The 12489-nt window shown below is 47.0% G+C and overlaps 3 protein-coding genes across 3 annotated transcripts; 2 read left to right on the top strand and 1 right to left on the bottom strand.

Annotated features, from left to right (window-relative positions):
• Positions 1-255: 255 nt before the first annotated feature.
• On the top strand, positions 256-2043 carry CNB01410 (expressed protein; the record flags this gene model as incomplete). The annotated part of the gene is made up of 9 exons (XM_568813.1): positions 256-460; positions 517-543; positions 615-718; positions 775-872; positions 920-944; positions 1001-1119; positions 1183-1282; positions 1333-1940; positions 1992-2043. The coding sequence occupies exons 1-9, from the start codon at positions 454-456 to the stop codon at positions 2041-2043; spliced, it is 1140 nt and encodes a 379-aa protein (XP_568813.1). The 5' UTR covers positions 256-453.
• Positions 2044-3126: 1083 nt separating this feature from the next.
• Positions 3127-5107, bottom strand: CNB01420 (Eukaryotic translation initiation factor 3 subunit 7, putative). The gene is made up of 5 exons (XM_568814.2): positions 4978-5107; positions 4450-4932; positions 4267-4399; positions 3360-4214; positions 3127-3298 (listed from the first exon to the last, which is right to left on the bottom strand). The coding sequence occupies exons 1-5, from the start codon at positions 5064-5066 to the stop codon at positions 3215-3217; spliced, it is 1644 nt and encodes a 547-aa protein (XP_568814.1). The 5' UTR covers positions 5067-5107; the 3' UTR covers positions 3127-3214.
• Positions 5108-9601: 4494 nt separating this feature from the next.
• CNB01440 (CAP64 gene product - related) lies at positions 9602-12074 on the top strand. Its single transcript, XM_024656475.1, has 13 exons — positions 9602-10046; positions 10092-10207; positions 10257-10442; positions 10497-10584; positions 10634-10717; positions 10768-10813; positions 10867-11004; positions 11059-11208; positions 11267-11379; positions 11433-11648; positions 11704-11820; positions 11906-11953; positions 12012-12074. Exons 1-12 carry the CDS (start codon positions 9784-9786, stop codon positions 11910-11912), a joined length of 1524 nt encoding a protein of 507 aa, XP_024512128.1. The 5' UTR covers positions 9602-9783; the 3' UTR covers positions 11913-11953; positions 12012-12074.
• Positions 12075-12489: the final 415 nt, after the last annotated feature.

The raw sequence follows: 12489 nt of genomic DNA on the forward strand, positions 1-12489 counted from the left end.
GGCCGACGAGCTGCGCTAGCTGTTAGATGTCATCCATAATGTGGATTGCGAGCAGCAAATTTGGTGGTCTGAAGACAGTGTCTAAATAGATGCCGAACAAAAAGCGAAAATGTACGTAGTCTGTACAATACGTACAGCTGAGTGTGCACTGATGCAGAGGAAATGAGTTCTCACTAACATTACGTAAAATACTCACTGATAGCATCGGCATCTTGCGCAAACCGGATCCTCGCTGGTCCGTCCGTCATGCGTTCAATTCGGTAAAGAGGGAAACCAATATCATTCAATCAGTTATAGCCCGTATGATTATACATATCTGCTCACTGTCTACCTCAAGTCGGTATCTCATCAGAAATTCATATCAGCAGTTCGGTAAATACAGCGTACGTTCAAGTGTTCCACCCCAAAACTTCATTTAGGAGGTCTACCTATATCGGTACCGAGGAGAACAACATGGCGGGTAAGATTGATAGACTTGGACTTTCGAACTTCCTGAGAGCTGACAATCTCGTCTAGGATTACACCATGCCAATGTAACAAAGGGTACGCAAGTTCAATACCATATAGCCACAGTGGCGTTTGGAAGCTGACCAACTACGTGTTCGCGATTTTAGGGATGATGATGCTCTTAGGGGTATCGACCCTTGCCGCATCACTGCTAGATATAAAACCATACTTGCATCTACAGTTTGTACCGCATATGACAAAGTATCACCAGGTGAGTGTCACCATGCTAGGGTTATTCTTTCATGGACAGACTGACACTGCTCAAAGTACTGGCGGATTTTAACACATCCATTTGCGTTTGCCAATTCTGCCGAGCTGCTAATGGGCGAGGTGTTGCTATACGGCGCTGGCGTTCATACCGAAAGGCGAGCACTTTTTGCATTTCTCTGATAGCAACACTAACCCTGGGCAGGGCTTTCGGCTCGAGAAAATATGCGGTAAGCCCTGCTTTCGAAGTCTGAATCTCATGAGCTCCTCTAACGTTATCGATCAGTCATTCATTCTCATTTCTTCTGTCGTTTCAACGATAATGGCATGTGCGGTTATTGTCCTATTGCATCCGTTTGGTATTAGATCGATCCCAGGAGGACCTTATGGGATCATATTCAGCATGTAAGTTTGACATTCTATTCAGCATATGTCGTGAGGCACAATCTCAATTTTGGTGGACGAAAGTCTATGGCAGCGCTATCGCATGGTACCCCCGTTATATCAGTTCAATTTGTTTGGTATTCACATATCGCAAAAATGCTTCCAATGGATTTTTGCCCTACAGGTACGCACTGCCCTACCTTTCGTGAGCATCAAGTTTTAATCCCCTTTTAGCTTATGCTATCCGTACCTCCTTCCTCAATTCTCATCTCTCTATGTGGTCTTTTATCAGGCTACATTTATCGCACGGACGTCATGTTCCCTATTCCCTCATTCTCACCGCGTAGCCGCCGATTCTTCGTCCGCCAGCCTCTTAAAACATATCGCATCCCGTTATCCATCTACAATCTCTTTGGTCGCTTGTTTAGCCCATTTATGGGTGTTTCAACAGCACCTAGGGGGTCAGATAGGGTGCTTCCTGGTCAAATAAACGAGCGACGGGGACTTCTGGCTGGATTACCAACGGGAACGGCTGCAGTTGGAGGCGCAGGTGGCGGAGCAGGAGGGACACCAAGGCCCAGTTTACGCAGCTTGCTCGCCGGCCGCATCGCCGCCGAGTCTCGTATCCAGACTCCCCGTCCCAATGCTGCGAATGGAAGAGAAGAAGAGGATGGTGAAGGAGAAGGAGAACCAGGGAGCACGAGAGCTGCTATGGGGGAATGGGTCAGTGGAATGACAGGAAGATCGGGTGCCAGAGCACCGACAGAAGACGAGATTGGGACCCTGAGCGCCATGTTCCCCAATCTGGGTAGGGAGACGATAGTAAGAGCCTTACAGAGAAAGTGAGCTGCTGGTGCCATTTTAACGTTTTTTAGGCGCTAACGAAGACCCAGTGATTATAATACTGCACAAGCTGTAGAAGCTTTGTTGCAGCAAAGTGAATGATTGTATTCAATAAAACGTATATAAGCATGGATGTCGTCTTTGAACATATACGGGATGTGTGCATACTATGCACTAGACACAGATGTATTTGGTCATCATTATTATACTCGTCGTGATGATCGTGAAACAATGTTGTTAAATGTGACTAATAGCGTCAGCCACTAGTACAATTTGAGCATCGTAAATACTCACGACAGATGGCATGATAGTTTACAAGGCTGCGAAGTATGACTTTGAGCAGTTTGCTACCAATAGTAGTTGGTATCAATCCTCGTCACCGACGCTGGCATCTTTTCTCCCTTCTTCGACTAATCCGTCCTGCAGCTCGTTCCTTTTCCCCTCAATCATATCCCCTTGCTCCTGCTCCTGCACCATCTCTTCTTCTACACAGCCCAAGGTTTCCAACAAGCGATCAAGCTTTGCTTCAAGATCATCCGCCACTCCGTCCGCTGCTTCCATCTGTGCTAATATTTCTCCCATCTGGGATTCATCCAGTCCTTCCAGCTCTTCAGGTGACAAGGAGAGAGAAGATAATAGAGGGTGAAGAGAGGCAAGATCGTCTGCTGTCAAAGTGGATGCGTCTACCCCCTCTGGCAAGTTGGCGAGTCTGAGCGGTTCGTTGGAATTGTTTGCTACTTTGGGCGATGTACGATCGGGATTTGAGATAGGTTCGGAGGGTTTGTCGGAGGGGTCCATGGCCTGAGCGACGAGTTCAAGATCTGATAGTTGGCTCATAATGGGGATGTTTTCCTCAGAGTATAGGAGATGGATAATAATATATAAATATGGAAGACTTGTACGATCCGCTTTTTTGGCCCGATGGGCTTGATGCAAGTGCGAGCTACAAGATAACAGGTCCAAAATCACTTGATTAGGCAAAGTAACAGTGTCATTAGTAAATCGCTTCCCGGGGATTACAACTCGCTTCTTGTAAACTCCTTGCGTGCCAACATGCCAAATACTCGGCCACCCACAATACTACGCCTTTTTTACCTCCTGTTTATACGATTTACTCTTGCTCGTATATATCCCTTAATGCATCTAACCCTTCAATCACCAACAACGAGAACATAAAAAATTTCCCCAATCATCCCGAATAGCCTTCGAATTTTATCAGCAGCTGAGGCCTCAAACTAATGCATTACTCCATATCTACAACCAAGGTAAATATCTACTCCTCGTCCTGTTCTTCTTCCTCCTCCTCCGCACCAGCTTCGAAAGTGTCGTCAGGAACCTTGTACAACCTCACCAAGGGCTGTTCAACCATCCAGTCAGCTCCTGGTATCATACAACGAGGAAATCAAAAGAAAACTTACGTTATTGGGATCCTTGACAAGGACAAACTTGCCTTCAGGCTGCTTGAGCACAAGGTCAGCAATAGTTCGCACGATACCCCAACCGTTGGCAAGGGAGACGTTCATCTGTCTAGCAAAGTCAAGAGGCTTAAATGATTGCACGCCGACGATGGTATGTCTTTGGGCATCTCTGGGGTTGGCTCGAGAAATGTAACCCATCTTCATCTGCTCAACACCGGCCAAGATAGACTGGATAGCCCATCGAGCAAACTTGGCGCTGTTGTTCTTCATCTCGCTAGCAAGGATAGCACCCTTCTGAGTGTCGAGATTCTTCCTCCAGTCAAGGGGCTTGCCAGAACCACCCTGGACACGAGGGTCATACTCATTGAGGGCCTTGACAGTGACGAGGACTTCCTTCTTGCCAAGATAGGCGTCAGCCTCGGTTCGGAGAATGACACTAAACTGCTCTTCTTCATCGATGGAAAGGTCGAACTTCCTGTACTTGTACAGAGTGGACGCAGGAGGTTCAGACTCGACTTCGGGCGAGTAGAAAGGGTTGGGGTTGGGGGTATACGCCTTAGATTTGGAGTTGGCAGAGACTTGAGAAGAGAAGTTGTGAGAGATGTAGGTGGCCTCGAGAGAGAGGGAACCGGCAGAATTAATGTTGCTAACGTCATCAGAGTCAACAGGGGGGTCGGCGGCGTTCTCGTTGACGGTGATGTAGTCGAGAGGCCCAGACTCTCGCTTGTCGAAAAAGACTTGACCGTTTCGGTGTTCGATGATGATATCCCAAGAGTTTACGGATCGACCCGCACACATGAGGACAGCAAGGATAGAGTCAGTTGCAAAAATTTGAGCCTCTTTCTTTTCGGCGTACTAGATACAACTTTATCAGATTGGATATTCGGAGAGTGATGCAAAGACCAACCTGAGAGATGATGGGATCATCGCTGGTAGAGGGGTTGTACCTGACACGATTGACAATCTCGAGGGGCTTCTCATTCCTGGTGTTGATTCGATCAAAGGTCTTGTCGTAAGCTTGCACGGTACCGTATGAAGCACTATCCAGACATCAGCCCCGAACGAACAATCTCAACACTGATTTACGTACAGATCCTCAGGGTCCTCGACAGAAAGGCTCAATTTAGACAGACGGTTAAAGTCGATCTCCTCAAGAACCTCCCATTCAGGACCGATAGTGACAGAAGAGTCCCTAGTTCGCTGAGGCTTGTTCCAGTCACCATATCCACCTCGGGCACCACCCCTGCCACCCCTTGTGCTGAATCCACCTCGTTGACCACCTCGTCCTCTGGCACCCCTGGCTGAAGCAACACCCCTAACACTCCTTCCCCTGATAGGGGCCTTGCCTCTAGCACCAACCCTAACACCGCTGTCAACGAGCGAGAAACTCTTCTCGTCCTCATCGTGAACAAAGCCGAAAACGGTTCCTTCAGCAGCGCCATAAGCAGTTCGTCGGCCACCGGATTGAACGGTACGGGCAGTACGGGTTCCAGCGGCGGCTTCGGCTTGAGGATCGTGCCAGTCGGCGATTCGAGTGATTTTGTCAGACTTGGAGAAGGGAGCGTAAGGAATGCTACGACGGGGTTAGTCTCGTTTTCGCGCGCTAGGTGGTACGCACTCCTTGAACTGTGCAGGAAGGGTACTAGTGCTGGGACCCCATGAGCCGTCAGAGTTATCGTGGATGGGAGGGAGAACGAAGTTGGCCATTTTGTGTGGGTACAGATGTTTTTGTGGATCGATAGAGCCTCGTAAAAACAGACAAAAGAGAAACTGGAAATGCATATGCGAGCGGAAGCAAAAGATGCATGAGGTGGAATTAGAATTATAGCATGTTCTTATTTAAGAAGAAGATAAACCTCCTCTTTCTTAATAAGCTTCTTATCTTCCCCTTCATAATTAAATATATTTTGAAAATTCACTTAAATTAATATCCAAAAGTATTATTACGAGCAGAGGATGAGACACGACGAGGCAGAAACTGCAGTGCTGCGGTAGGCTGCGAGGATTGCTCTTCAAATGAACAACTCCTTGCAAGAAGCAATTTCTGGGTTTCGCGGAACTCAAGAAGGCAGTCAGCGAAGATAGTTGATATCCTGTATCTTTCTGTATGCATGTCTCATCTTTGGCAGTTCACGTTCAGATTCAGTGACATCAAAAGCGGGATCATCGTTACAAACTTCCTCCTTGATCATTTCCGCAACGACTTCATCCTCCTGTTATTTGCTAATTCCCCACCAGTTCCCTTGACTCTTCCACGAATACTCTTCACTTCCTCCACTTCAGTCACAATCAACGAGTCCTTCCAAATCTAAACCAGAAGGTTATGGAGAACTAAGCAGGCTTGAGTGACCAGGTAAAGAAGGCGAGGCCCATCCGTTTATTGTCCGGCAGTTAAGACGAGAGTCTTGTAGAATTTGCCAACGGCGGTTTTTGAGGATACCAATTGCCTGTTTAACTATCACCCGAGCTTTGGCACACTTGTGCTTGAAAGAGGCCTGGCATAAGATGAGTCATTAGGAACTGTTGGTGGGAAAAGACTCATCTATCTTGGGTCCGACTGGGACAACATGCCTTCTTCCCTCTCGCTTGAATAGCGGTAGAACTGTGTTTGACGATTTCATATTAGCGTCGCCCAGCACATATTACGTTGAGGAGAAGAACAGTTCGGTGTTCCTGTGCAGATCTGAGAGATCTTGGGTCATCTGATCACTGGCAGCCGCAGAGAAGCCGAACAAAACATATCTAAATCTTTTCAGATGATCGACCGCAGCGATCATTTTATAACCATATCTCTCTTTGTAACTGTGCATGTGCATCGTGTGCGCCTTCCCCCCCAATTGACGGTGCTTGTTGCAGTACAATCTCAGTTCCATCGATGACGCCGATACATGACGGTATTCCATCATATTGCACGTACGATTCTTGGGCAGGCAAGGACAGCGCGTTCTGCCCCAGAGGGCCAAGAAACGTGCGTATTGCCTAAAAGAGGATACGATCACCTATTAGTGATCTGTCAGTTGAGATACACTTCCATCTATCATCCGAACAAGAATATTATCCAAGCAAGAGTGTCAGTCCTGTACGTGAAACTTCAAAAATAACGATTGATGAAGGCTATCTTCTACTTAGACTTCTTGCTATTTTTCAGCGATTTGGGCCATCGCTGTTGAAGTCTGGGTCGGACAAAAGGACGGTACCATGCTCCCTCCTCTTCTGCGGAAAGCCGGTCATTGATATCATGTACTGTCAGGCGCATTCACAAACTGCGTGCACGTCGGCAAGTTCAATGACAGAGTTCATCGACCTTCCTTAAATCTGGGCCGTACAATTCAACGCATTGGCCGTCTTGAAAGGAAAAAGACATGTACTTGTTCACCCGGTCAACGACGCGGTGTATTGAAATGTTCATGACCATGTCACGGATCCTATGGTTTGTGTAAGCGTGGGATGCGCATAAATTGTCGTCCCAGACACTGTAAAAAAGTATTTTCGCCCGCATTGGAATGGGCGACAAAACCTAGCACTCAAAGGGGTATGAGGTTACATCTAGTTCTTGTTTACTTTATTAGGTCGGGTGGTTTGTTGGACAGTACATGTGATTTATATGTAGGCGGTATGACGAACAACGGGTCAGAATGCCGCTTTGTTTAGTTCGAAGGAGTGCGCAATTTATGAGAGGGAGTTTTCGGTAATTTACCTGTTGAGATAGGTGGCGTAGATGGATAAATGTGTTGTGACTCGGGCCCCTTGTGACATATGCTGCCGGTGAAGTCAAGGCATTTGCCAACGACAACGCTCTTATCACCCAAAAACGCGGTAGGTCTGATTGGCTAGAGAGGGGACGTATCTTCGGAATTAGCGGTCAAAAGCTCGTAGAATTCAGGTTTAGGATTTGTAGGTAGAGGTAGTTAGTTGTACGGCTTCATTGGCGCAGCATTTATTGTGGGGTGGGCGGCTGAAGAGCGTTCGTCACCTCAAGCCTTGTCATGTCTATCCAAAACCTAGCATGTTATTTTAGGCATAACACATCGCAGGCAGCCAATTTATGACGATTGCCATTGTTGTTTGGTTCGAGGGGCCGTAAAGCTCGGGGAACGTCATCGCGAGGGAGGGGACCACTGGAGGAAGCTGGCGGTTGATTGAGTGTGACTGAGGATGGACAGTTGGCGAAGGCGGGTCTCCAGGCGTGGCGGGCGGCCACGGGGACGTTTTTAGGGATAGGGGAAGGATGGCAAGAGGTGTCGTCGGGATAGGTGCGTTTTAGAGGAATAAAGGCAGTTAAAGCAATTTATAGTGCAGTAGAAGGTCCAGGAACGTGGCATGAGAAAATACGTATAACAGAAGAAGAAACATAAGAAAGTTGAAGTTCTGGAAACTGGAGGTTATTTTTTCACGAACGACGACGAATGAAACGACGGCGATATCCGTCGTGCATATGGCGGCAACGAACAAAAAATCCGTCTCATCAGGCACGACTTCAGGCACAACCCCGATTTTTTTGGGGACGTTTTTCACGTCCATGCATTGGTTCAATGCATGCACTTCTGAAAAGGGTATAGGCATGTAGAGCCGATTTTTGTCTACGTAACGGTGGTGGTTGAATTGGGGTTGTGGGGGTGATGGATGGGAACGAAGGCGAAAAGTGAGGAAAATTTGAAGGTGAGGCGGGGAATATTAATATATAGAGAATAAGATTTACACTACTGGGGTGGCTGACACTTCATTCCGTCCCACCTGCGGACTTCCATTTTCTGCAATCCTCTGTATCTCCGAAGCATCAAGGACACCCTTGCAATTAATTGCCCTCCCGCCAACCTTCCAATCTCCTTATTAAGCCATGTGTTGCGAACAAGCTGAGATCGGGCCAACGGGACGCCCGGAATCAGTACGCCCCTTTTTCAAACATGTCCCTTCAGATCAGTAACAGGATCAAATATTTTCTACAGAGGTTTTCCAAATCGGGGAAGAATTCGTGCGGACAATCTGGCCACCGACTCGCCATTATGTCGACGACTTCGAAAATGCATTTTATTTTGTTGCTATTTGTCAACTCCAACTGTCCTTTGAGCTGATCGGATCAGTTTCATTGAAAAGATCCATCGTGCTATCAATCAAGCCAATGAAAACAATCTGCAGTGCCATGGCATATCACTCCATTAGCATCACCATCAGAAGCTCGTCTCATCCACATTAATTGATCTTTTCAGATCACAGACTTTGAGTTGCCTTGTTTTCGGGTCATCTTTTCTGTACCATCCTTCTCTAACGCTGACATGGGAATAGACTGATACCTGGGCGCAAAACAGAGCGTATTAACTTCCAGACAGGATTGCAGGTTGCACATGTATGATAGGAGGTAAATAAGACGGGGGTGTAACAGGATGACGAAAAATCTAACCGGGAGACAAAAAGGTGTCTGAAGCGTTGGACGTTTCTATACTGATAACCAACTGATGATGAGTGATGGTGCGTGGGTTGGATTCATTTGGTTCTTGACCCAAGCCTTTCGACGGACATCGACGGGTCTCCGAAGAGGCACCAAGTTCGCGGGGCAGATTGATTGATAGGCTTCATGTGGCGGACGCTAATAAGGGTGCGTTCGGCAGCGTTGGAATAAAAATGAACGTCGCCGTACCTGGGCCTTCTGACCGTGCCTAGGAGTTCGGACCCTTCCCACTTCACAAAAGTGCATTTTGCATCTGATCTGCGCCAACATTTCACCATTTTCAAAATCGCATATCTCATTTCTTTTATAGGAATTGGGAGGAGAGCAGTTACTGGCAAGGAAGTTCCTCATGCTGAAAAGGTATACGGGATTGAAGAAAATGGAGGTTTGCCGGTGAGAATGACAGGGGAGGCGTGTCCCAAAAGAAATGGGGGTGGAGACCTAAATAAATCCGGCCGACCAAGCCCTGAAAAGGGCATCGTTTATTCAGGGTTGGCGTCCTCGGAAGACGCGCTTTGAATGGTGCCTATGGTGCCTGTTGGATATCGCTTCATAAATCTTTCAATTTTAGTGTCCGTTTCCAGCTCTCATCAAATTTCACCCATAAAAGCACTACTTACACAAGTGAACCGGCTCCCCTGTGGGGACCTTTCGGATAATTACTCGGCAGCTCAAGAAGTCGAGAACTCAAAGATCTCCACACCAGGTCCCGCCATCCGGCCCACGTCGACTGAAGCCTTCTGGGAGAATAGTGCCCATTGTGATGAATTCCGATCTCCATTGTTCCAGCATACTGTACCACCAACCAACACCATCACCATTACGACTCCAATGGCCGCTGTTTGCCGGCTTTTGTTTGTTGTAGCAAAAGTCGCGTCGAACAAAAATCATTACTTCTATCCACATCCCTATCACAACTGCCTCTAAATAAAATTGTCATTTTCCCTGCCGTTTACTCCGCAGCATCCCACCTCCCACATGCTCGTGAACAGTTCCAGCATGCTCGTAACCAGGAGTAAGGTGAGGATATACCTCGGCATTTCCGTCATGCTCAATATCATCGTCCTCATAACTCTCTTCCTGCCAACCGATAAAGCTCATGGACTCATGGGGGATGAGGCTTGGAAGGAACTCGCCAAGTATGGGCTGACCAGGTGGTCGGATGATGGGGCCTTCTTGACTGTGCCTGCCAGAGGTTGCAGCATGTGCGAAGTGGACCCGGTCCTTTGTGAAGAGATTGGGTAAGTGCCGGGGGTCTTCAAGAGGAAGTAACCAACGTGTAATAGGGAGGACAATCTCAAGCGATCACTGGCATTTTCGGGCACCAACCGCCGACTCAAACGAGTATTAGCCAAACTCAGACGAGGCGAGACCATTAATGTCGGTGCCATCGGTGGCTCTGGTGAGCGTGCTTTTCATCTGTACAAATCAATGGCTGAACACTCGAGTAGTCACAAAAGGCTACGGATTAAATCGTTATAATGAACCATACTATCCTGACACACCTACTAACCTCCATCGTATCATATTCGACCACCTCGTTAGTCTTTATCCTGCACCTAACGGAGTCAAGACAGATGATAGCGGAAGGAAAGAGGGAAAGCATGGGTACATCAATGGCGGGCAAGGAGCGACCGGTAAGATTCAATGATTATCAAGTAGCACTCGTTACTGACCATTGAACCACACAGGTACTGGTTACTTTTCTTATTGCTGGGAGGAGCATGTACCTGCAGACCTTGATCTTATCTTTCTTGAACAAGCCATTAACGACGAGCTGTGAGTGTAGAATACATTGGTGGGCTGAGTCATAACTGAAATGGGACAGGCTTCTACGGAATATTGATTCTTATGAGCTTTTAGTGAGGAGTCTATTAGATTTGCCCACGTCGCCAGCGATTGTGAATCTGCAGTACGTCTCAGAATAATGGCCGAAGAGGTATCTGTCTCACTCGTTATCAGCGTTTTCGCCCTCATGTTCAACTCGATAACACTGGGAGGTGATTTGGTATGTGTCATCACTAGATTCACGCTTCCTGAAACTAATGCCTAGGTGCTCAGCATCAAAGCATTGCCCAATTTTACGATCTCCCTGTACTCTCTCTCCGCAATGCCCTTTTGAACGACATGCTCAAAAATGAATCTCTCATCTCCGAGTATTTCTTCGTCCATCCCGAAGGCGACATTGACCTGCGCCATGTAAGTTTAGACGCTGAGCGAATCAAAATTGACAGTTACTGACGTACGCAATAGATTTCGAGGAAAGGACATAATGTCATGGGTAGAATAGGAGCGGCCTACATGGATTCTCAAATATGTGAAATGGACAAGTACGAGCAAGGTATCCCTGGAGCGGATTCAATGTCGATCGATCAGCTTTATCCGGTTGAGCCTATCCCAAGGGTGAGCTTGTCCTGATTTTATACCGGCAATCTTGTTAAAACTCATTGATTCTGTGCAGATGCAAATAAATATGAAGTACGACAAAGATCTTGTCCTCCCGACTATCAAACCCCAATGTTTCTCAGCAAATAGTGAGAAGCATCCGCTCGTACCTGTTGAGAACAATGGTTGGTAAGTATGCGTTATTTGAGCTTTTTGGGGCCTCACTAATAAGTTACCGTAAGGCGTAAATGGAACTGGAAAGAGAAACATTACCTTGTGGCCGATGTCCCCGGCTCCCGAGTATCTTTCAAACTTAAAACAAATATGGGTAAAATAGAGGTACAGTACTTGCGTTCATATCAGTATCATCAAGGGAGTGCGAAGTGTTGGGTAGATGAAGAGGTTGAGAAGGCCATAAAGTTGGATGGGTATTGGAAAGAGCCCTACAATATTGGACGGTGAGCTTCGTTCTGGACATTGTAGAACTGGAGGGCTTACGAGAATCATGTCCAGAGCCGTAACAATTAGAGAAGGCCTCGAACCTGGAGAGCATACCCTGACCTGCGAATTATTGAAACAGACTGCCGACCCAGAAGGTGGTTTGGAGTTTAGGTTGATATCCATCATGAGGTATGTTACCTTCCGCAGTACAAGTACTTGTACAGTCCGACCTTTTTATAATGCGCGTAGTGTGGCTGACTTTAATATCTGTTAGCATATAATACTGTGTTACATCATGGCGTTGGAGTTTCTTCGCATTATTGTACGTAGCGGCATTTGCATAGCCGATAAAGAGGGTGACAGATGCAGCGATATCATAGAGGGGCACTGCAGGTTGTCGTCGCATGTCTATTAGTGATGAATGGCAGTCTTGGCACATCCTATCAGAATCATCTGACCAAAACCATTCTTTTATCAACATTCTCCCTCGCTTCTTTGCCTCCCACGTAGTGCATAATGAGTTCCACCAGGCGATCTTGTTACCTGTTGAAGCCCCGAAGTTGATTGAAGAGGACAGCTGTTCGTGAAAGTCGCCAGAATTCAGCCTGAGCCGTGGCCCAGCCCCATTAGAATAAAATTGGGTCTAATTTCTTACTTTTCAACCTAACTAAGACCAGCCGTTATAAAACCGAACTACTTTTTGTCATTTTACAAACCTGAAACTAAATATTTCATGCTCGAAATTCCTCATTGTTCCCAGAATCTTCTCGCGTCTCACACATTTCTATACTTCCCCCCACTTAGTTAACTTTTTTGCTGGTCGTTGCTGGTGGATAAAAAATTTCCCCTTTGCATTTC

Source organism: Cryptococcus neoformans (assembly GCF_000091045.1).
Source record: "Cryptococcus neoformans var. neoformans JEC21 chromosome 2 sequence".
Taxonomy (NCBI): Eukaryota; Fungi; Basidiomycota; class Tremellomycetes; order Tremellales; family Cryptococcaceae; genus Cryptococcus; species Cryptococcus deneoformans.

Coding starts and splice junctions, on each gene's coding strand:
- CNB01420 (XM_568814.2), bottom strand. CDS start 5,066: ATGGCCAACTTCGTTCTCCCTCCCATCCACGATAACTCTGACGGCTCA. Junction 4,400..4,449: donor GTCGAGGACCCTGAGGATCT/GTACGTAAATCA, acceptor ATGTCTGGATAG/TGCTTCATACGGTACCGTGC. Junction 3,299..3,359: donor TTGTCAAGGATCCCAATAAC/GTAAGTTTTCTT, acceptor ATGGTTGAACAG/CCCTTGGTGAGGTTGTACAA.
- CNB01440 (XM_024656475.1), top strand. CDS start 9,784: ATGCTCGTGAACAGTTCCAGCATGCTCGTAACCAGGAGTAAGGTGAGG. Junction 10,443..10,496: donor TGGCGGGCAAGGAGCGACCG/GTAAGATTCAAT, acceptor TGAACCACACAG/GTACTGGTTACTTTTCTTAT. Junction 10,718..10,767: donor CCAGCGATTGTGAATCTGCA/GTACGTCTCAGA, acceptor ACTCGTTATCAG/CGTTTTCGCCCTCATGTTCA.